Raw genomic sequence first — 23,171 nt, 5'->3', positions numbered from 1 at the left:
TTTATTTAGAGTAAGTAATAAATATGCTGAATTTTGCTACATAATCTTACTCTAGGTCATGGAAGACTAAGAAGTCGGGATATTTTTTACTACGCAAGTAATTTATACAGCAAAATGCAAGTTTCTGTCTCTTTTATTTATTCATATAAGGTGGTGGTACTGGTGCTCGACGCGGTCCCAGTACACGTCATCTTGAAACTTGAAGTCATTTGTCAATAGAGGTGACAGCAGGGTGTCATCTATTGGGCATTAGCATGCGAGCACTAGTACCACCACCTTATAAGGTAGTACAATGGTCAGTAAACTCCGATATTAGACAGCGCATGCGTGAGTATGATCTGATGCGTGTCCCGGAACACGGTGCGCACGTTGTCGGTGTCGGTGGCGGTGGTGAAGTGGAAGTAGCACTCGCGAGCGCGCTGCGCCGCGCCCACCACGAACCGCTCGGCGGACGGCGCGGCCAAGCGGCGGCGCTGCTTCTGCGTTACGTCCTGAAATGTGATAATTAAGTATAAGGTCAAGCGGGATAAATGCGTCACTTGAGGTAAATGCGACTTTTAAAGATTTCCTCTAAACGGAACATTTTAGAACTATTGCAACTAGACGTGCGCGCCGCCGCGGCGCGCCGCCGCCATAAGGAGTCAGCGCGCCGCCGCCGCCGCCGGTAGTTTAAAATTCGCGCCGAATATTTTTTTATTAGACAGTATTATGCAGCGTTAAAATATGTAATAGGTTATAGACCGATAAGAAATAGTTGAAAATTATTGCGGGCACCACTCCCTACGTACCTCTCACATTTTTGAGGTAAAATACTTACTTACATGGCAATAATTTAGTACTTACGGATCTTTTTTGGTTATTGTATAATTACATTTCTACTATTTTATGTCGCACCAACACAATACTAACTATTTCTTATGTGGCAGTATGATTTACATAAAAATGTGTTGTATGTATGGGTAAAACACATTTACAAAGTATAATGTCCAGTGTTTTAACCGTTGTCGATTACACATCCGTAAAAAAACATTTTTACGGATTTTTTTTTCCTGTGCGTTCATCAAGACATCAAGAGACAGACCCGATTTCATTTGAGAATTTTTTTACGAAAATATTGATAAAATTGCATGCATTATTGTAAAAACCATTGCTCAGATGTTGCTGCCTCCTAGTCCTCTTAAGATACCCGGCTAAGTTTGATAAATGACGTCAATGACTGGTAAAATTTTACCACCTAAAGTCTATTTTTTTATTCGGTAGACTAAAATGACATTTCATAGTATGAAATGATAGATGATGTTCATACTGTGAAATGTCATTTCAGTCTACCGAATAAAAAAATAGACTTTACGAGCTATAAAGTTTTTGGAAAAATATAAAATTAATAGGTTTGACTTTAATTCATAACATAAGTTGACATTATCAGTAAGTGTATTTGTAATTAAAAAATGCAATTATTCTATATTTATTATAAAAATATGAATTTGACAAAAAAAACCTTACGCACATAAAGTACTGAATGTACCTATACTCGGCAACGTCCAAAATACTAGACGTCTTTTCATTATGCGGCATATCTTTTTATTTACATCGAAACTGGCAACATCCAAAATATTTAACATACGTATGTTTTTTTTCGAAACTATTATACTTAAATAGATTTTTTCATGATTTTTCTACAATCAACAACCACATAATAAGATAATAACACCAAAAAACTGATACTAACACAGTTTTTTGAGATTTTTTCCCTTGTCGAGGGGCTACCCGAGGTTTTCGTCGATTTTTGACAAGTTTTGAACCGTATTTCCTTTTTTTGCACTACAGATAGAATTATAAGACAAACGGTTATCGGTTTTTCAATCTTTTGTCTCCGGTTTTGTCCACCGGATTTTGAAAACAATTAATACTTATTTTTTTATGATTTTTTTAAACATTGTCTAAAAAAACACTTTTTTCGTATCAAGTTTGCAGTCAAGGATCTTACATGTACGAAATCTACATATTTGGGTTCGTCTTTGACGTCTCGAAAAACGTCCAGGGTTTTAATTTTAAACTAATTAACACAAAAGTTATGGCCAGAAAACCAGTTCTTTTGCCTAAAATTGTTCAACTTTGATGCCAAATATCTCGAAGACAATGAACTTTGAAGTAAATATGGGATACTATATTGCTTAAAGCCTTGCTGTTAATATAATAAGCTACAAAAAACATTAGAAAACTAAGGGATACAGATCGAAGGTCATTGGCGTGGGGTAGCCCCTTAAGGGTTAAGCGTAACTTTTCATTATACGTCTTAATATTGAAAAGTTGAAAAATCCCACGCCGCCGGCGTTACGCCGCCGCCGTGGATTTTTTCGTGGCGCGCCGCCGCCCGATTTTTTTCGACCGGCGCGCACGTCTAATTGCAACCCTCTCTGTTTGAAGTGTGTTCACTGAAGTTTTAATGCAGATGGCTGTAAGTTTTAATATGTTGCGTTTCGAAGACGAAGATCTTCAAGAGACGCATTTATCCCAGTTGACCTGATTTTGATGAGTTTTTGTTTCTAAGACATGATTTTGATGAGTTTTTGTTTCTAAGCTTAGTTGTTACTAAGTATACTTGACATGAACATGATCCTTCCAGCCGATTTCGGCCATGGCGACCACTTCGACTCCTAGCTTGCTCGGCGCTCGTGCGCCCGAAGATGGCTGACGTAGCCGATCTTCGAGGTGAAACCCCGCGCATTGAGTACCTACCTACACGTGAGGACACCGGTATACTTATACGTACAACAAACATTTGTCGAATGAAGTCTCTCGTTCGTTCGTATTCGTCGCCATGTCCGCCATAATTGTTGTAGTCGGGGAAGTGATGGGCGATGCTCCCGCCGCGGTCCACCTTGCGCCGGAGCAAGTCTTGTTTGTTGAGGAACACTATCAGACCCGCTTCTAGTAGAAATCTGAAACAACGTCCAGTCTTACATAAACCTTTCAAGCTTGACCTCTTGAATTCTGACCACAATTTTACCAGCTGATCCACCCCTGGATTCACCTATGAGCGGTTTCACATTGTCCAATCCGATATCGGGTGTCGGAAGGAAGTAAAATGTAAGATACATGTGTTACTCTGTATTTATTTAGCATTTAATAAATTGTTATTACTGAAAAACAATAGATAACACAAAAAAGGCGGACTTAATGCCAATGGCACTCTCCTGCAGCTGTTTTTGTCATTGACATGCAATATCGGAAAGGCGCTTCCGATAAATTCAGCCAAGTCGGAGCCCCCCGTCAGCTGTCGCGCCGATAGGTACCTAATTAGACATACCTAATATTTGCTGTGTGCGTGACCGCTACAAACGGCGCCCGGGCGCGCATCGCGGCCTTGCTATGCTGATGTAGGATGATACATCTGATACCGGATCGGACAATGTGAAATCGCTCTATGGGTCACCTAGCACTACCTGCTCTGCCAGACGTCCTCAAAAAGCGTCAGCGCCTCTTTCAGCCGGTTGGTGGCGCAGTCCTCCCTCAGTGTCTGGTCGAAGTCACTGCACGCTACGAGAAACCAGATGGCGTGGATACCTTCGAATACCTGCAAGCACAGACAATTACTTTCAAACATAAAGTGTGCGGACATAATTCTACTTGTACTTGTTGTTGTTGTCGTTGTCTTGTTGTTGTTGTTGTTGTTGTTAGTTGTTGTTGTTGTCTTGGAAAGACAGAGGATGGCAGTTGATTCGGTTCGTTGTTTTGCCTTCGCTCCATGGCGAACGATACCGTAGTAACGTCTCTCTCTATCACTCTTACATATTAGTAAGCGATTGGAATCTTGGCCACGCACCCTTCATGCTTAAAAATCTGATAATTATTCCAGAAAAATATTTAGGTGTTTTTAAAGTAGTATACTATAGGTACCAAAACAAGGTTGATTTTCGTTTTTTTGTAATTAGTGTTTTGGTTGTTGCCTTACGATAATTACCTTACCTAAGGCTGATTTAGACGGCGCGCGAACTCGCATGCGATTTTAGTTACATTGCGGACTGTTGGTTACGTCAAATTCAACCGACCGATCAAAAACCGCAATGTAATGAAACTAATAGCATGCGAGTTCTCGCATCGTCTAAATGAGACCTTATCGTATGCAAGTATGGTCTAAAGTTAAAGTTACCTGAATCCATTTCTTCCGTTCCCCTCTCTGCCCACCAACGTCAAACATCCAAAATTCCTGTATCCCGCCGTGCATCGATTTAGGCACCTGAAAACCAATTGTATGTACAATTGTACAGTCACGCTCAACATAGGTACCAAATTCGACCAGGGGAAGAGGCAGGACACCCGCCACTTGGTGGAATAACATTAAGAAAGAGATGGACCAGGACAACCTTACTACTCAGACAACCCAGAATAGAGTTCTCTGGCGCAAATGTACACGGAAACCCGACCCCAGATAAACTGGGAACATGGGTTGGACAAAGAAGAAGCTCCGTGATTGTTGAGCCATTTAGGGCTCTAGCTAAACTGGGACTTTTTATAGCGCAAGTATTGGACAACCAATTTAGCTAGGACCCTAAATTGCATAAGAATCGCGGAGCGTGATAGTACAGTGAGCGGCGAAATTACATGGAGAAGTTATGAATGAATAGTAAATTCGCCATGCACTTTTACGGCTGATGGTTACACCCGTCATCCTATATGAACTTTTTGATTCATCCGGTGAGTTACTAACAGCACATTATTTATTTAACCAGATAAGGTCAATATGGATAAGTAAGAATAAAAATAAATTTATTGAGAATAACTACGTATACGTAGTAGCATTCACAAAAGGTCCGGTGAGCCCCAAACTAGTAGCCGGAGCAAGCAAATTGCACCTGACTCACAATCTATGCGTAACCCAATTGTGAGTACTTCCTGCAGGCGCACAAGTGATTGTGTATTGTCATCACCTGGCACTACTTTTCCCTTAAAATAAAACGCCTGACATTGTTATATTTGAATTAAATACATAATTAGCTATTATATCACACCAAACACAGAGCTCTATAAATTGCACACCTTCAATTGATTTTACAACCACTTTGTTGCCCATCCACTCCCACACCCACCGCTAGACAGCTGCCAGGCGCCCGGATTAATTAATAATGATAGTATGGCATACTAACTAGAGGGATTTCGTTACTCTATAAATTGCATACCTAATTCCGTGGCTAGCTCTTAGACTATAGGCTGAGCCTGTATCATGGGACTCACCAATACCTAAGTGTGGCATTCGGTAGAGATGCACCGGATATTCGGTTACTATCCGGTATCCGGCCTATCTGGCCATTATTTTAACATCCGACCGGATACCGGATATTGGCCTACTATCCGGCCGGATACCGGATAGCTGTAGGTATAGGTCCGCCGGCCGATTATTCGGCGCCGGATACCGGCTATTCGGCCGATGGTCATGCCGAATATCCGGTATCCGGCCAAACAACTATCCGTTGCATCTCTAGCATACGGGTAAGTAAGTGTGGCTGATCTTCACATTGGGGCCTGTCTACACATTGATTTAGTGTTTAATGTGAGATCGTACGTTTGCTACTTGCGTTTAGTGGCAAATGTGTGATGTCGCAATAAACACTAAATAACCAATGTGTAAACCGGCCTCAATGTGCAGATCATCACTTACCCGTATTAACCTTGTGTAAATGTTACGAAGTCTGTTTGTCTGTGTGTGTTTATGCCAGAAAAAGTCAATATAAAGATATTATACGATCTCACCTTGACTTTAAACTCTATCTTCTGTATACCGGTTGTTTTCTGACGACACCGCAGTATATCGGCGTCGGGCGGCGAGTAATCTGACTTCTCTATCAGATCTATCCTGTCTAAGAAACTGAAAACAAAATCCTATCCTAAAACAAAACCATAGAGAATAAAATACATAGAGTGCATCCATACATCAGTTTTGGTACCAAAAAGACTATTATTTTCATAGTCGACAGTTAGAGATACTTAAAGATATTAAAAACTGTAGCGCCAGCTAGCTCGGGGTTCGGATGACTAGGCTATTTAAAAGTGAAAACGACACCGATAACTGAATAAAAGTGTATTATATTGAAAGTAATTGCACTGGTAACGTACATATGGGAAACTTATTAGAAATTAAGCACTAAATACTGTAGTGATTTACAAATTATCATTAGACACATATTAATCGTATCGCGTCGGTTGCCGGACTGCGCGGGAGCGGCGAGAACGTATCTGTATACGGTCGGTCACGCGCAGTGCGTCATGATTCGGAGCCGTGATTGGCTCATGCGGTGCAGCAGGGAAGTCGTCCAATCCGCGAGTTTCGTTCGGCCGGGCCGACGTTTGAGGTTGGCGCGTTATACACTCCCCCTCCAAGTTCCCAGAACGACCCGTTGGGGACTTGGTAACACTAACATCTCGCGCTAAGTTACGAGGGCGACCACGTAGTCGCCGTGGTTGGACAGGCACCGAAGGAATACCTTGACCTGGTGTGAATGGTGTCAAATCAGAACTATGGTATTTACCCAGGTCGGTATTGGTTTGTACGTCAGCTATAACATAAGAAGTTGGACTAATTATTTTACTAATGCGATAGGGACCATCCCGTTTTGGCATGAATTTCTTTGTTAAACCTTTAGAAGCGTTACTAAGCAAATGAGTGTCTACCAGAACTAGGTCATTAACGCAAAACAAAGGTGACTGCCGTCGGTGCTGGTCAGCGTCGCTTTTCTTCTGGTCCTGCTGGCGTACAGCTTTCTCCTTTATAACATCCCAGTTTTCGAGAAACTTCTTCAAGTAAGGAGTTATTTGCGGCAGAAAGTTTTCTTTTGACAGAATAGCCTTTAAATCGCGTTGAGCATCAAAAGGAGTCCTCATCTCTCGAGCGAACATCATGTGAGCTGGACTGCATCCAGTGGTGGCACAAAGAGCACTATTCATCGAGAACCTGATCGCTGGCAGGAACTTGGGCCACGCACGATGATTGTTCTTCACTAAAATAGATAGTTGAATCTTGAGGTCTCTATTCTTGCGTTCTGCAGGGTTGGCCTCAGGATGATAGAGTGGTATTAAATTCTGCTTGATTCCCAGCAAGAACATGGTCTGCTGCATCACAGCTGAGACAAACTGAACTCCATTGTCAGAAATGACTCTTCTTGGGAATCCATACCGTAGGAAATACTGCTCGATAAGGGCTGGAGCGCAGACTTCTGCTGTGGCGTCCTTGAGGGCTATCAGCTCCACCCAGCGTGTAGCCGTGTCCTCGATGAGCAGCACCCATTTCTCTCCATTATCTCCTTCAGGTAAAGGGCCAAAGAGGTCTATAGCAAGCACCTCTCCTCTTTGATTAAGCACTGGGGTCTGTAGTAGTCCCATAGGCTTCTGGTTACTTATCTTGTAACGTTGGCATTCTTCACATAGTTTTAAATATTCCGTGATGTATTTGCGCATTCCTGTAAAGTAGTACTTTTGACAGATGCGTGCGAGAGTCCTTTCTACGCCCTGATGACCAGCTGTTGGGGCGTCGTGGTACTCTTTTAAGACGGCCTCCTTCATAGAGTTAGGTACTACCAGCTGAGCTTCCTCCGACTCAGAGTTGGGATTGTAATAGTAGAGTATCCCTTGGGCCATGACATATCCTCTCTCTAGCCATCTGGTCGAGTTAATAGGTTCAGAGTCTTCCAGGTCTTGAATAATCTTGGCGACTTCTGGATCTTCGAGCTGTGCAGTACGTAGTTCCGTCGGGTTAACTTGTGGAATATCAATAATAATAGAGCAGACTCCACATTCTTCTTTGGAGTTTTCATCGCAGACAGGTCGACTCAATGTGTCTGCTATGACATTGGCCTTTCCAGGTGTGTATTCATATTTGATGTCAAAACCTTGCAGTTTAAGTGCCCACCGGATAAGGCGACCACTTGGTGACTTGTGAGTCAACAGCCATTTCAACGGCTGATGATCCGTCTTCACTAAAACTGTATGACCATCAATATAGGGCCGGTACTTCTCAACCGCCCAGATCACAGCCAAACACTCCCTCTCAGTTGTGCTGTAACGGCGTTCTGCTGGAGTGAGCAGCCTGCTGGCATACTCAATGGGACGCTCATCATGTCCTTCGCCTTGCATAAGACAAGCTCCAAGAGCATAGTTGCTCGAGTCAGTCCGCAGAATAAATTGTTTGCTGTAATCCGCTTGCACCAGGATTGGAGCAGAAGTTAATCTGGTTTTGAGGTCCGTAAAAGCCTGTTGTTGCTCGTCTTGCCATTTCCATGGTTCATTTTTCTTTGTAAGCTTGGTAAGCGGCTGAGCTACCGCTGAGAAATTTGGAACAAACTTTCTGAACCAAGCGCAGGTTTGGAGAAATGTCCGGAGATGCTTGAGATTAGTTGGCTCCTTCATGGCTAATATAGCTTCAACTTTCCCATTATCTGGCTTTATACCGTCAGGGGTGATGAGGTGTCCAAGGTACTTGACCTCTTTGCAGGCAAAAACACATTTCTCTCGGTTTGCTCTTAAGCCAAACTGACGTAGTCGGTCGAACACAAGTTGCAGGTCTTGCAGGTGTTTCTCGAAACTGTCAGATATAACCAGGATATCATCCAGGTAAGCTAGAACTGTAGTATTTTGCAAGCTGGCACCGGATTTAAATTTATCCATCAACCGCTGGAAGGTTGCAGGTGCATTCTTTAAGCCGAATGGCATTCGTACGAAACGGTAGGTACCGAATGGTGTGATCACTGAAGTCTTATCCCGATCAGCTGGATTCACACTTACTTGCCAGTATCCGGATCTCAGATCTATGATACTTATGTAGCAATGTCTTCCGGTCGACTGCAGCAGCTCATCAATTAAGGGTAAGGGATAGTTATCTGTCTTTGTGACGCTATTCAGCTTTCTATAATCAGCACAGAATCTGACAGTATTATTCTTCTTAGGGACAAGAACTGCCGGCGAGGTCCATGCAGATTCACATTCCTCTATTATCCCTTCCCGGAGCATCTTCTCAATCTCCGCTTTCATTATTTCTTTCTTTGCAGGAGTGAGCCGGTATGGAGGTACAGATATAGGTGCATGGTCTCCTGTGTCGATATGATGTTCAACAATTGGAGTGGGCGCTCCCCCTAGACTGAAGACTGCACTATTCCTCTCTAACACTTCGGCTAATTTCATCTTTTCACCTTCGCTGAGCATTGATCCTTCTTCAGCATGAAGTATATTGCTTGCAGCAATTGACAATTGCGTTGGCATGTCAGATTCATACTGTATGGGATATCTCTCACCACCTGGGAAACACCAAGTATGGTTATCAAAGTCCAGGACGAGCCTAGATGCTTTTAGAAAATCGATTCCCAGTAAAGTTTCATTTTCTTCAGCTTCAGGTAAGATCAGGAACTCTTGAGGTATTACTCTATCCTTCACTTTGACATCTAAGGTAATTTTGAGCACATTTCTAATTTGAGTTATACCATCGGCTAATGTCACTCTCATTTGCTTCTCGCAGAACTGTTGCTGTCTCTCAAGTAACAGTGAGTAGAGCTTCCGACTTGCCAAGCTTCTCTTTGCGCCTGTATCCACTAAGGCAATACCTTGCATGTCTAAGATTCCAATCCCTAAAATTGGCCGCTGACGCCTTTTTGTGTATTCCTCATATGTGTCAAATAAATCCAACACGGGGTCCTCAGAGTCATTCTGGTCCATTAGGGCTCCAGGTGTAGGCTCCTTGGAGTCCTCATCCTTCTGGTTTGTCCCTGAAAAGTCCACAGCTGAAAATAAAATTCTCTCACAAGGCGTGGTTGAGTTACTGGAATTATCTATACTGTGACCCGAAGATGACATACTGTAGTTAGTTATATTGTGACCATTCTTGTTATCAGCTGATCCTAAATCAGCTGTAGTCAACCTAGATTTGGCGTCAATGACCTGATCTGGCAGCACAGGAATGTTACTAATATTATTTGACACGGTGCAAAATGACATTTCCTCACTATGGGAACTATTTACTTGCTTATCACTGTTATCAATAAAGGACTTTGCAAAAAGTGTGCACGATTGTTGAACGACTATGAGGTCGTCCTGGGAGCTGTCGGCGGCGCGGGGCATCACCGGCTTTGCTACTAAACCGTCACAAAAGAAATTTGCAGGAAGTGCATGTCGAAAATCAGTGGGAGACAAAAAGATCTCGTCAAGCTTATCATTTTGAACTTTAGGTATAGAGTTAAGAGTACTACTCACCGGGGAGAGCTTCTTAGTCTGCTTACCAGTGTCCTTTAACCCTGGATTGGACGAATCCATGCTGCAGTTGACAGTACAGAAAGTAGCATTACATTTTTCGCAATTTGCACGTATAACACCTACTTGACCACAACCATAACAACGTAAGACATTAACATCTGATGTGTTATTATTATTATCGTTAGACGTACCACTAGAGTCTTTATTTAGTTTTCTACATTCTTCTTTTACGTGGCCGTAACGTTTACAATACCCGCACTTCTTACTATACGACTTAGATTTCGCGGCGGACGCGGATGCTGTATTGTTATCACTGTTATCATCTAAACGACGCGGCGGAGGCGCGCGGGGCTCGCGGGACGGCGGCGCGGCGCTCGCGCTCGCGGCAGCGCGCGGCGGCTTTGACACGGCGACGGGACGACTCGGCGAGGCGTAGCTCACGTTCTTGGAAGCGGCGGCGGCCTTTGTATCGTTCGAACTCTCGTTCAACGATTCTTCGACAGCGCGCGCCTTTTGTAACAATATCTTAAACGTTGCGCACTCTTCCCTCTTAACACGTTTACGTATACGTTTGTTTAACAGTCCGTACACCATATCCAATTGTACCTTCTCAGCCAACTCGCTACGCGGCAATTTTGCCAACAGCGCTCTGCACTTTGCGACGAAAATATGAGTATTTTCGTCGCCTTGAGGTGTAGCAAATAAGTCGCGGTAAATGCGTGGCGGAGCTCGATTGTCGCCGTAGGTATGGCGCAAGCTGTCCAATACTTCGGCCCATGAAGTTGTCTCCGGTTTTATGCCCTGCCACCAATCTGCGGCTGAATGCGTTAATAGCATAGATAACCCTCGAATGGCGTTATCGTCCGAGATGTTTGCACAATCTTTGTAGGCTTCAATGGCGTCAATAAAACCTTCGATGGACTCTTCTGCATTTCCAGCGAATCGAGCTTTGCAGCGAGAGAAATTTCCTCCTTCTACAGGAAACGGTGTCGATGTAGTAGACGACGACGGGTGCCTAGAGGTTGTGATGACGCTTTCCAGCAGTTCCCTGAAGGCGTTGGTTTGCGACCGTTGCAACGAATCCACAAGCGTCGCGACGTCATCTCTCGTGAAAGAACCTTCTCGAGCGGGCTCGAGGTCATCTCGCGTCGGCGTCGACACACGTCGATTTCTCCTTGATTTAGGCGGCATTTTAGTACACTATATTGTTTATTTTAATGAATCACGGCACAAAAGTCCACTTTTTCACTATAGCCTCACACTTGGGCAGCCATTTTGTAGCGCCAGCTAGCTCGGGGTTCGGATGACTAGGCTATTTAAAAGTGAAAACGACACCGATAACTGAATAAAAGTGTATTATATTGAAAGTAATTGCACTGGTAACGTACATATGGGAAACTTATTAGAAATTAAGCACTAAATACTGTAGTGATTTACAAATTATCATTAGACACATATTAATCGTATCGCGTCGGTTGCCGGACTGCGCGGGAGCGGCGAGAACGTATCTGTATACGGTCGGTCACGCGCAGTGCGTCATGATTCGGAGCCGTGATTGGCTCATGCGGTGCAGCAGGGAAGTCGTCCAATCCGCGAGTTTCGTTCGGCCGGGCCGACGTTTGAGGTTGGCGCGTTATAAAACTTAATTAAATTATAATACTAAAAATACGCTAATTCATAAATAAAATTAACTTAAAAATATTTACGTAGAAGGACTTTTCTCACACGGTGACATGATATGAAAATAAAGAACCACTATTGACATCATATCCCGAGAGTTTTGTTTTTCTGGTATAATGCAAATTGCAAACCCAAGTTATGAGACTTATGAGGGTTCAAAAAAACGACGAAGCGCTTCAAGAAAAGGAAGGTTACTACCCTTGCGCTTCGTTTTGCTCGTCTTGGCGGGGGCACTACCTTGCTCCCAGATAAAAGGTACCTACCCTTAGTCGTAGGTACTCACTATTCGGCACTGTCTATCAGCTGGTACTCGTTGGACCTTTTGAAGCACTCGCGGACGCCGCTATCTCGCCACAGAGCTCGGACGTAATCGAAATATTCCTGGACAGATGATTGTGACATTAGATAAGTATGTACGAGTCAAGTCCGGATTCATCCTGAGGGTCGTCAAGTTGGAATCTCGACACAGTGTGAATTTTAATTCTTTTGTGCTGAGCGTTCCGACTGAACATCTAGCGACCTTCACCAAGGAGTTCTGGCCGAAGAGTGTCAAATTCCGGCGGTTCTATTTTATAATAATATGTAAGTATGCTAGTTTTAAGGTATTTATCTATGGGCCAATAGTTGCCTGAAAATAAATATTTTCATTTCATTTCATTTCATTAGAATTGTATCATTGTTGCACATTATAAAGATGATAGGTTAACTCAAAGAGATTGCCATCTACACCGATTGAAATCTACAACACAACACTATCACGATGAATAGATCAATAACATACCGACATTACCGACCGATCGTTAACTAGGTACAGTCAGCAGTAGAAGTTGCTAAGCGGGCCAGGTATTCAAAATGATCTTGACGCGACTTTATTATTAAGAGAATAAGAGCGTGTCAAGGTAATTTTGAACACTTCTCCCGCTTAACAACTTCTGCTGCTGACTGTAGGTACTAGTTATCTACGCGAATAAATTGCGATTTTAGAAATTGATTAGGTTTAGATTTACTAGTCATAGGTACTTTGAAAGTGGTTCATAATGGAATAACGGTGTTATGACAATAATACCTAAATACTTATTGGTACTTAACTAGGTATAAATACTTTTCAAGAGGGTAAAAGGTAGGTATTCTTTGATGAATGACTACGCCCACAGCACTAAAAGCACTGGAATGCATGTGAACTTTGGAATTGTTAGTGTCCGTATGCTACATACGCTACAGTAACCGCTTACCCGCCTGGTGGCTGTTAATTTGTTTGCCACTGACTTTGGTATAAAAATTTTGATTCTTGATCTGTGTGCCCTAGACATGTTCGTCACCTATTATGCGTTATGTAGTTCTGCACTTACACATTCTTAGAATTTACTCAGTATGATTCCCATAGGCACCAAATATCGCATGACGTGAAAGACCTACCTCGTCATAGTGTGGTGGACCGTCAGGGCCGCACCGCAGTATGTAGTTCTGTGCTTGAACATTCTTAGAATTTACTCAGTATGATGCCCATAGGCACCAAATATCGCGTGACGTCAAATACCTACCTCGTCATAGTGTGGTGGACCAACAGGGCCGCACCGCAGTATGTAGTTCTGTGCTTGAACATTCTTAGAATTTACTCAGTATGATTCCCATAGGCACCAAATATCGCGTGACGTCAAATACCTACCTCGTCATAGTGTGGTGGACCGTCAGGGCCGCACCGCAGTATGTAGTTCTGTGCTTGAACATTCTTAGAATTTACTCAGTATGATGCCCATAGGCACCAAATATCGCGTGACGTCAAATACCTACCTCGTCATAGTGTGGTGGACCAACAGGGCCGCACCGCAGTATGTAGTTCTGTGCTTGAACATTCTTAGAATTTACTCAGTATGATTCCCATAGGCACCAAATATCGCGTGACGTCAAATACCTACCTCGTCATAGTGTGGTGGACCGTCAGGGCCGCACCGCAGTATGTAGTTGTGTGCTTGAACATTCTTAGAATTTACTCAGTATGATGCCCATAGGCACCAAATATCGCGTGACGTCAAATACCTACCTCGTCATAGTGTGGTGGACCATCAGGGCCGCACCGCAGTATGTAGTTCTGTGCTTGAACATTCTTAGAATTTACTCAGTATGATGCCCATAGGCACCAAATATCGCGTGACGTCAAATACCTACCTCGTCATAGTGTGGTGGACCGTCAGGGCCGCACCGCAGTATGTAGTTCTGTGCTTGAACATTCTTAGAATTTACTCAGTATGATGCCCATAGGCACCCAATATCGCGTGACGTCAAAGACCTACCTCGTCATAGTGTGGTGGACCGTCAGGGCCGCACCGCAGTATGTAGTTCTGTGCTTGAGCATTCTTAGATTTTACTCAGTATGATGCCCATAGGCACCCAATATCGCGTGACGTCAAAGACCTACCTCGTCATAGTGTGGTGGACCGTCAGGGCCGCACCGCAGTATGTAGTTCTGTGCTTGAGCATTCTTAGATTTTACTCAGTATGATGCCCATAGGCACCAAATATCGCGTGACGTCAAATACCTACCTCGTCATAGTGTGGTGGGCCGTCAGGGCCGCACCGCAGTATGTAGTTCTGTGCTTGAACATTCTTAGAATTTACTCAGTATGATGCCCATAGGCACCCAATATCGCGTGACGTCAAAGACCTACCTCGTCATAGTGTGGTGGACCGTCAGGGCCGCACCGCAGTATGTAGTTCTGTGCTTGAGCATTCTTAGATTTTACTCAGTATGATGCCCATAGGCACCAAATATCGCGTGACGTGAAAGACCTACCTCGTCATAGTGTGGTGGGCCGTCAGGGCCGCACCGCAGTATGTAGTTCTGTGCTTGAACATTCTTAGCATTGCCCAGCGTGATGCCCAAAGGCTCCATGTGGCGTACGATGTCGTAGATGGACTCATGGATGTTGTGACGTATGTGGTTGGCCTTCTCTACACGTTCGCTGGGAAACAAAAACTGATGGAGTAAGCATACGTAAGCCTGAAAATACGTTGAATTATTTTATGTTTTTAAAATTAGAACTATAATCATTTAACAAAAACAAAACGAATTATCTTTAAAATATACTCGAAATAAAACGCAAATACTTAAAACTTGTTAAAATTGTCAAGAATATGCCGCAGTCAAGGACCATCCGTGCCGCAGTACAAAAATTGACATAGTAGTTTTGGGCCCTGTATAGATAGGTCACAAAGGGTCTGTATGCTTTTAATTTTTAACATTATTCAATAAGCAAAACGGTTGTACCTCTGGCTAAATCCCTGTATGTGCAGGATCTTCATCTGCTTGATGATGGTGGTTTTGCCGCTCTCACCAGTCCCAAGAAGCAGCAGTTTGATAGCCTAGAATACAACACATAAAATAGGTACTTAGTATACGTAATGTGTTTTTAGGGTTCCGTTCCTCAAAAGGAAAAAACCGAACGCTTATGGGATCACTTTGTTGTCCGTCCGTCCGTCTCTCTGTCAAATGTCAAGACCCTTCATCTCGGGAACGAGTGGATGTATCGAGTTGAAATTAAAAGCATATATAGTCGTACTCAGGTCTACAGCCCCATGCTGTGAAAAAACCAAACATCGCCGTTTATGTCGCATAAAATGTTGACACTCTCATGTCTCTCAAGGGAATCACAATTGATAAGGGAAATTTAGCAAGTAATATCGTCTAACACTACAAGTACAGGTAAAATCTCAAAAGTATAAAGTAAAAACAAAAATATATATAAATAAAATAAGACTAATATTTAAATTTGTACGGCACCCTCGCGGTGGGTCAGTCCGACTCGCACTTGTCCGGTTTTTTTTATGATATAGGAGGCAAACAAGCGCTGATGGCGAAAAAAGCGCTGGTGGCCTAGCGGTAACAGCATGCGACTTTCAATCCGGAGGTTGCGGGTTCAAACCCCGGCTCGTACCAATGAGTTTTTCGGAACTTATGCATGAAATATCAGTTGATATTTACCAGTCGCTTTTCGGTGAAGGAAAACATCGTGAGGAAACCGGGCTAATCCCAATAAGGCCTAGTTTCCCCTCTGGGTTGGAAGGTCAGATGGCAGTCGCTTCCGTAAAAACTACTACCTACGTCAATTCTTGGGATTAGTTGTCAAGCGGACCCCAGGCTCCCATGAGCCGTGGCAAAATACCGGGATAACGCGAGGAAGAAGGAAGTAAGGAGGCAAACGAGCAAATTTTCATGCCAAGTTTCATTTAACTGTAATACTTACCTATAATCATGTCGTAAAACTTCGACTGTATGGATGCGGCTTTTTGGCGGCGGGTGTGTGGATGCTGCTTTTTGGCGGCGGATGTATGGATGCTGCTTTTTGGCGGCGGGAGTATGGATGCTGCTTTTTGGCGGCGGGTGTATACCACATTCACTGCCCCCGACGCACATGTGCGTCTACCGTCATACAAGTTTGTTCCTAGGCCACGCCCCCTGGCAGTGAATGCGATACTGTATGGATGCTGATGGTAACTCACATCATTATAGTTCTTGATCCAGTTCTTGATCTCGCGGTCGATGTACCGCGAGTGGTCCTCGTCCTCGTCCTGAGCCTTCATACATGGTATCAGCCTCATATTTAATATTCGCCAACTTCAAGTAAATAAAATAAACACTGGTTAAGCCTATGAGGCAGATGGAAATATTTATGATTTTTCTACCATAACGGGATTTAATCGCGTAGCTATGCGGATACTAACGGGAGGTAAGCTTAAGTACAGACGTGATTAAATTCCGTTAATAAATGAAAGAATGGAAGAAGGGGGCAAAGTTGTTGTTTAACCTCTCGTGCTAATATTGATACCCGAGCAAGCGAAATTGAATTCGATAAATGGAATTTTGACCGTTGCGAGGGGGAGGGTTTCAAGGCACGAGGGTTAAACAAATCTTGCCACCGAGTGAAACAAACATTTTCACCTCATTAAAGTAATTATAGGATCTTTTTACAATAATTCTAATTAATATTTAAGTGAATACTCACTTGTATGTTTATTAATTTTATTATGGCAAGGCCGGTGGCGTTCACAACACAAATCACAGTGACCGTGTATCGGGGAATTCGCTTATCGCCCGATAATTTTAATACAAGATAATTAAATAACTGGAAGCGATTAGTCAGGACTTTTGTTCTTAACTGCAAGAACAATAAAATTGATGTTTAAAAAATATAGGATTATTCTAATTCTAACTACTAAACAAAGAAATCAGTTGAAAATTGCAGTTTTTTTAAGTTTAAAATACAAGACAAGAATAGGTTTAAAGATAAACTGCCTTTTTTAGTCATTTGATAATGATAAGATAAAATAACCAAATATTTCGTGTATTGAGTTTCGAAAACCTATCGGTAATACGGACGCGGAATAGATTTGAAGTCGCGTCTTAGACTTATTATTACATTACCTACTCACATGCAAATATGCGAGGTAAAATCAGCTTATATATAGGCCAATCAAATTATATTTTTTCCAGGAATTAATTCCCAGCAAGCTGGAAATCGTGTTAATACCTTCATTTAGTTCTAAATTAGCGTAATCCGAGATTGCTCCATTCCAGTCGTGGAAAAAAAATTGCTCTTTTTCAGTTTCTTGCTTGTACTCGTAGTTCAAAAACGGTACGGTACGGTAATTGTAAATAATAGGCACTAGGTAATAATAGATACCGACTAGTCGGGAAAGCCGACTATCCGGCCACATTTGTAGTCGGCGATTAGTCGGCGACTAGTCGGCAAAAATGGCCGATTAGTCGGCGACTAGTCGGCAAAAATGGCCGATTAGTCGGCACTTTATTAGTGAAAGAAAAACAGAAACAAAAGAAATCAACTGTCAATATTTACCATATGTTTTATGTTTATTTTACTAAAATACCTATTCAGGGTGCATACGAAAACTTTTGTTCATAATTATAATTGACCGTTTGATCGTTATCGTATGTTGGTGGGCTGAGGTGTTTTCCTCTACAGGTCGATTTCAACTGATTCTCGTGTAATTTCATGTGCAAGTTCGATAGTATTTTTTTTATTATTGTTCTTTTTTTTTATGGTGGAGTCATGAGGAACTATTAATGTTATTGCAAAATTTAGAGACTTAGTCAGGGCACGTTGCTCGTAAAGACGCTGACCACAGGGGATAGGTTCTTAACTGGCGACTACGTACAGGAAATAGAGCCTTGGGAATACCTCCTACAAGGGGGTATTCATAAATTACGTCATTTCAAATTAGGGGGGGGGGGGTCTGGACATCGGATGACGGTAGCATGAAGTAGGAGGAAATGGGGTCATTTGAAGCATGATTTTTGGATGATTATAGGGGGGGGGGGGGGTCAAAAATCGTCAAAAATCGATGACGTAATTTATGGACAGCCCCCAAGCTGTACTGACGGTCTGCTCAGGATCGCAAAATAAAATAAAAGAACTAAAGACAGATATTGAACGAGGATTCTTGTGATAGGTCTTTGAACCTGTAGAGAACACCTTTTATCCAAGCTAAATTATGATGAATAGCGCAACCAAAGGAGCAAAACTATTGTTTTCCACCTGAACTTATACGAAACTAATGATCAGGCCGACTAGCCGACTAGTCGGCCGACTAATCGGCCATTCGAGCGCCGATTATCGGCTAGTCGGCCAAATCAATAGTCGGTACATCACTAGTAAATAATAGTACCTACTTCCTTTACAGATATCTTACGATGCAGTGCTCTTATGGGTAGACAAGTTGAAGTATGGTTAGGTTGCGTGCAAATATTCGATCGCTTTTCGAAATTGGTGCCAATTAAAGTCAAAAAACAGGATGCTTAATTTTTTGGGACGTTTCCTGTAACTCGGGTTGAATGACCGGTGTCTCGATGCCGGCGATGTAATTAGGTGGTCAGCACACTCGGAACTCTAATTATTGGTCCGCCTACTTAATGTCGGTCACACTAAAGGATGTCCTCTTGAAATTTTGGCTGATTTTGTTTTTATTGAGATAATTTTCAAGCCTGCTGTACAAGTTAATGAGCAAGCATTTGGCTACCGAAAATGGTGCACTGTTTTGGAAATATAGTCGGAGCAACGTAAGAACCAATATTAAAAATTTACAATTATTATGAAATTTATTAATGACCCATTTTTTGGGTCCAATTTATTGTGATAATAAAATAGCAATTTTCTACCTTTCATTCAACTACAATTTGTTATAAAATTCAACACGTGTCATCATCGTCGAATTGAGAAACTCTTCCTTTTGGACTTTGAAGTCGGTTAAAAACAGTTTATCTTTATGCTGGCCGTAATTTGCGGTTTTTGAACGCATCATAGAGGGTTTATGATATTCTGTGTGTGTGTAGATAAAATAAGATTGTTAGGTAACCAAAAATAGATCATTAGATGAATCTGCTCGCCCCATCTAATTTGGCAGTGAAAATAAATAATTTAGGTTTTTGTATCGAACCTGTTGCCAAATTTAAGAATAAAAAGAAAAAACATGTTATTTTTCTTCTTTTAATGGTCTTTTGTACAATAAAGTGTGATGTATGCAATAAAGAGTACCTTTTTGTATTCTATTTCATTGAATGATTTTAATAAAGAGGTTAAGATTAAAATTAAAACAACATATCAATACCAAATTATTTATTTAGATCACTCATTCTGCCATATTGCTTCCTCCAACGAAACTAATTGTGTTTCCGTACGTCTATATTAGGAAAAACAAAAATATTTACAATATCAAATTCATTTTCAAAAATAATTCAAATATAACACGGTTATAGATTGACTTGGTAAAAACTTATGTAATCGGTTAAAATATGCACAAACGTAAAAAAACTACTTTCCAATATAAAGTATTATAAAGTCAATAAGCGATGAAAAAAACATTTTTCCTTAACAAACTTAATACATATATGTATATGTAACTTATGCAAGCATAATATTATGTGTCCGTCCATAAAATCTAACATATCTACTTTTTCAAATATATTTTAAAATACCTATTATTCCTTATATTGATAGAATTATTATGTAAACCCTTTTTTTTTGTACGCCAGTGATGTTTTTATACTCTGGCAAACCAACTTTGTCAGTAAAAAAGTGTAAAATTAAATATTCGGGAGATCGATCATTAGCGATGCATTTTTCGCAAAGAGCATTTGTGCCGTTTACAACCAAAAGGGTACTTATTTTCAATAAGACGCTACTACCATAAAGCTTCAATTGGACATTAACCTTATCGACAACCGACAATGTGGTACCTTTTTAGAATAAATAATAGTACTAGGTACAGAAGGCTCACTCTCTAACAAAACGCGTCTATTACGGCAGATATGACCGCAAGATGGCGCAAGCGCGAGCAGGCGTCCGTTCCGTAGCGGTGCGCGGCAACTACTACTGCTAGACACCAAAATTGGTATGACGTATGTACTAGTAGCGACGCGACGATATCGAGGAGTGAGCCACGCCTGATTTTAGTTGAAAACGTCACATTTAATAGACGGACACAAATATAAATAAGATCATGATGAAATCATAAATGCATGATTATAATGGCGTTTTAACAATAACTTAACAACTTATTGGGTCGGGTTCACCTTTCGATTACTCTCCTTATAATATAGGCCAGCACCCGACTCACTAATTGTCAATGTCGTTAGATAACTCTCACGGCTGACAAAATTAACATTGGCAGTCAGATTTATAGAAATAAATACTAAAAACTTGGTACAACCGAGGGGAGTCCCTTATCTAGATTTAGTTATCAGTTAAACTTGTATTTTTTTTAATAATGCATATGTGACTACTTTGAAACAACTCTTATCTTCTTCTGTCAATCAAAAGCAAAATATGGTAACTATGTATGGGATTCATACAGCGTTACTGTGTTTTAACTTAGAATAGCAGAGCGAGAAACGAGATTTTTTCAAATTAGTGACGATATACAGTATGTAAATAAACGAAAAACATTTACTCAAGCCCGTTAATGAATGGGTCACATTGAGCAACTTACTATGGCACCAACCCCGAAATCGCGAAAAATAAATTGAATCTCCCATAGAAAATGTCAATGCTACACCAGCAAAATGTATGAAACCACCAAATTTTTTTTCGTGATTTCGGGGTCGGTGGCATAGTAAAAGTTGTTCAGTGTGACCTACGCATTAACGGGTTTGAGTAAATGTTTTTCGTTAGTTTACATACTGTATATCGTTTTTTTTGCAACAGAAAATTTTAGATTTTTTAAAATATGCTCTTATTCATGTTATAAAGGAGTTAGACAAAGAGTCAGTCGGATTTCTGGCAACATAATTGTATATTTTAGAAAACTAACTTTACGAACATACAAACTTGTCAATCCCTTGTCAACCTGATTTAAAAAACATTGAGTCAACGCATGATTCGGCAAAAATACAACACCAGATAATAAAAAAATCTTCTCATAACCAGTGATCGGACAAATCATCGCAAAACCATCAAAAATCATTTATATCTCAAAATAGGACAAGATTTATTGAACTCCTATTATGTACACTGTATCTTTATAAAACTTGCAGATTATACTCAAAAACTGCCGTTCAAAATTGTTAAAAAAATTGTATCATGTTCCATGCTATATTTATTTTTGCGATAAATTGTCCGAACTCTGCTCATAACTTTACTCTTACTTTATTAGATATACGTATATTTCCTCTCAAATTTCATATCTCTACTCTGTATGTTATACAAAACATATAACCTTTAATCCTTTTCCAGGCATAGTACGATTTATCGACCACATACGCGCCAATAGAATTTCAACTTTAGCATTCGGATTTACGGTACAAATTAGATTGCACTTACGAGAAATGTGACGTCTTCAAATTAATAGTCAAATGGTTTAACCTTTTGGACGCCAACGACCGATATATCCACACCGCAGGTCCAACGCCAAAGACGGATTAATCGGTCACAGACCACAGAGCAACATAGACTTACGTGCATATGCATAAAGTTCAATTTCAGTTTTGACGCTTCGGTGACGTGGCGTCCGAGTGACAGCTTTTGTGTTTGACACGGCGTCGAAAAGGTTAATTGGAATATGTTTAGATTTTTTGGGAAATCTTGTAGATTGGTGCGGCCTGGTAAAGGATTCAAGATTACGGAAGAATTTTAAACATCTGATGTTCTGTTAATCACATTTTTTTTATTTTCAAGAAAGCTTTGAGCTCGTTGACGATTTTTGATAATCGGTCGATAATTTTAACTGGTCAAAACTGTTAAAAAAATGTGTCAATACTTAAAAATCTTAACAAAACAGATTATATGTCTATAATTCTACGTCAAAACCAGTAAAAAAGGGGAGCGTGTAAGCTATTAAAAATTCACAATTTCATTTCTATAATTATAATAAATGTACAAAATAACTTTGTATCATTGTTCGTTAGACTAGAAAGTATACACTGTTAATACACTGGCGAGCATAATAACATCTAAAACTATGTATAAAAGTGTATCACGTTTAATTTAACTTCAACATTAAACTTAACAATATCACATAATATAGACCAGGCCCCAATTTCACCACGGTGACAGGTGCGACAATTGTAAAATCACTGTTGCTGACGTCACAGGCATCCACGGGCTACGGTTACCACTTAACATCGGGCGGGCCGTATTCCTGTTTGCCACCATCATTGTATTATTTAAAAAAACTTTATTATATCGGAAAAAAACAGATATTTCTTTTGCGAAGTTTCTGACAATTGTCAAGATTGAGAAGAATTGTAGGTAATTCTTGACAGGTAATGAGTTATATGTCGGAATTTCGTGACAATTGTAGTGTTTCTTGTGAAAATTGTCATAAACTTAGCAAGAGAAATATCTGTTTTTTTCGATATAATAAAGTTTTTTTTAATAAAACAATGATGGTGGCAAACAGGAATACGACCCGCCCGATGGTAAGCGGTAACCGTAGCCCATGGATGCCTGTGACGTCAGCAACAGTGATGTTTTACAATTGTCGCACCTGTCACCGTGGTGAAATTGGAGCCAGGAGCCGGTTGCAAAACGAACGAGTGAATCAAATAAGTGAGAAAAACCTTATTTTGCTCGCTAGTGTACTAGTAATATGCGGTGTAAAAATATACCATCTAAAGGTAGGGAACCGATATAAAACTATACATTATTGTGTCTATACATACACGATATAGTGGTGTGCTTTATACAATATATTAAGGCTCCGTTTTGGGCACGGGGCCTTAGAAATGGACTCGCAAGCCGGGTTCATCG

The 23,171-nt window shown here is 41.1% G+C and overlaps 1 protein-coding gene across 1 annotated transcript; it reads right to left on the bottom strand.

Moving 5' to 3' along the window:
* Positions 1-289: 289 nt before the first annotated feature.
* LOC134802974 (guanine nucleotide-binding protein G(f) subunit alpha) lies at positions 290-16,957 on the bottom strand. Its single transcript, XM_063775711.1, has 10 exons — positions 16,914-16,957; positions 16,411-16,525; positions 15,179-15,273; positions 14,705-14,873; positions 12,197-12,294; positions 5,752-5,866; positions 4,154-4,240; positions 3,447-3,577; positions 2,774-2,942; positions 290-491 (listed from the first exon to the last, which is right to left on the bottom strand). The coding sequence occupies exons 2-10, from the start codon at positions 16,507-16,509 to the stop codon at positions 297-299; spliced, it is 1,158 nt and encodes a 385-aa protein (XP_063631781.1). The 5' UTR covers positions 16,510-16,525; positions 16,914-16,957; the 3' UTR covers positions 290-296.
* Between the last annotated feature and the right edge of the window lie 6,214 nt (positions 16,958-23,171).

This window comes from Cydia splendana, chromosome 25 (genome assembly GCF_910591565.1).
Source record: "Cydia splendana chromosome 25, ilCydSple1.2, whole genome shotgun sequence".
NCBI classification, from domain to species: Eukaryota; Metazoa; Arthropoda; class Insecta; order Lepidoptera; family Tortricidae; genus Cydia; species Cydia splendana.
Note: the sequence above shows the minus strand (reverse complement) of the source record. Positions and strands in the feature narration are given on the sequence as shown.

Bases quoted from the DNA above. Each gene is read 5' to 3' on its own strand.
- LOC134802974 (XM_063775711.1), bottom strand. From the start codon at position 16,509: ATGAGGCTGATACCATGTATGAAGGCTCAGGACGAGGACGAGGACCAC. The intron at 15,274-16,410 runs GTGAGTTACCAT...GTTGTATTCTAG, and splicing joins GGATCAAGAACTATAATGAT to GCTATCAAACTGCTGCTTCT. The intron at 5,867-12,196 runs GTGAGTACCTAC...TTTTGTTTTCAG, and splicing joins CTGATAGACAGTGCCGAATA to TTTCTTAGACAGGATAGATC.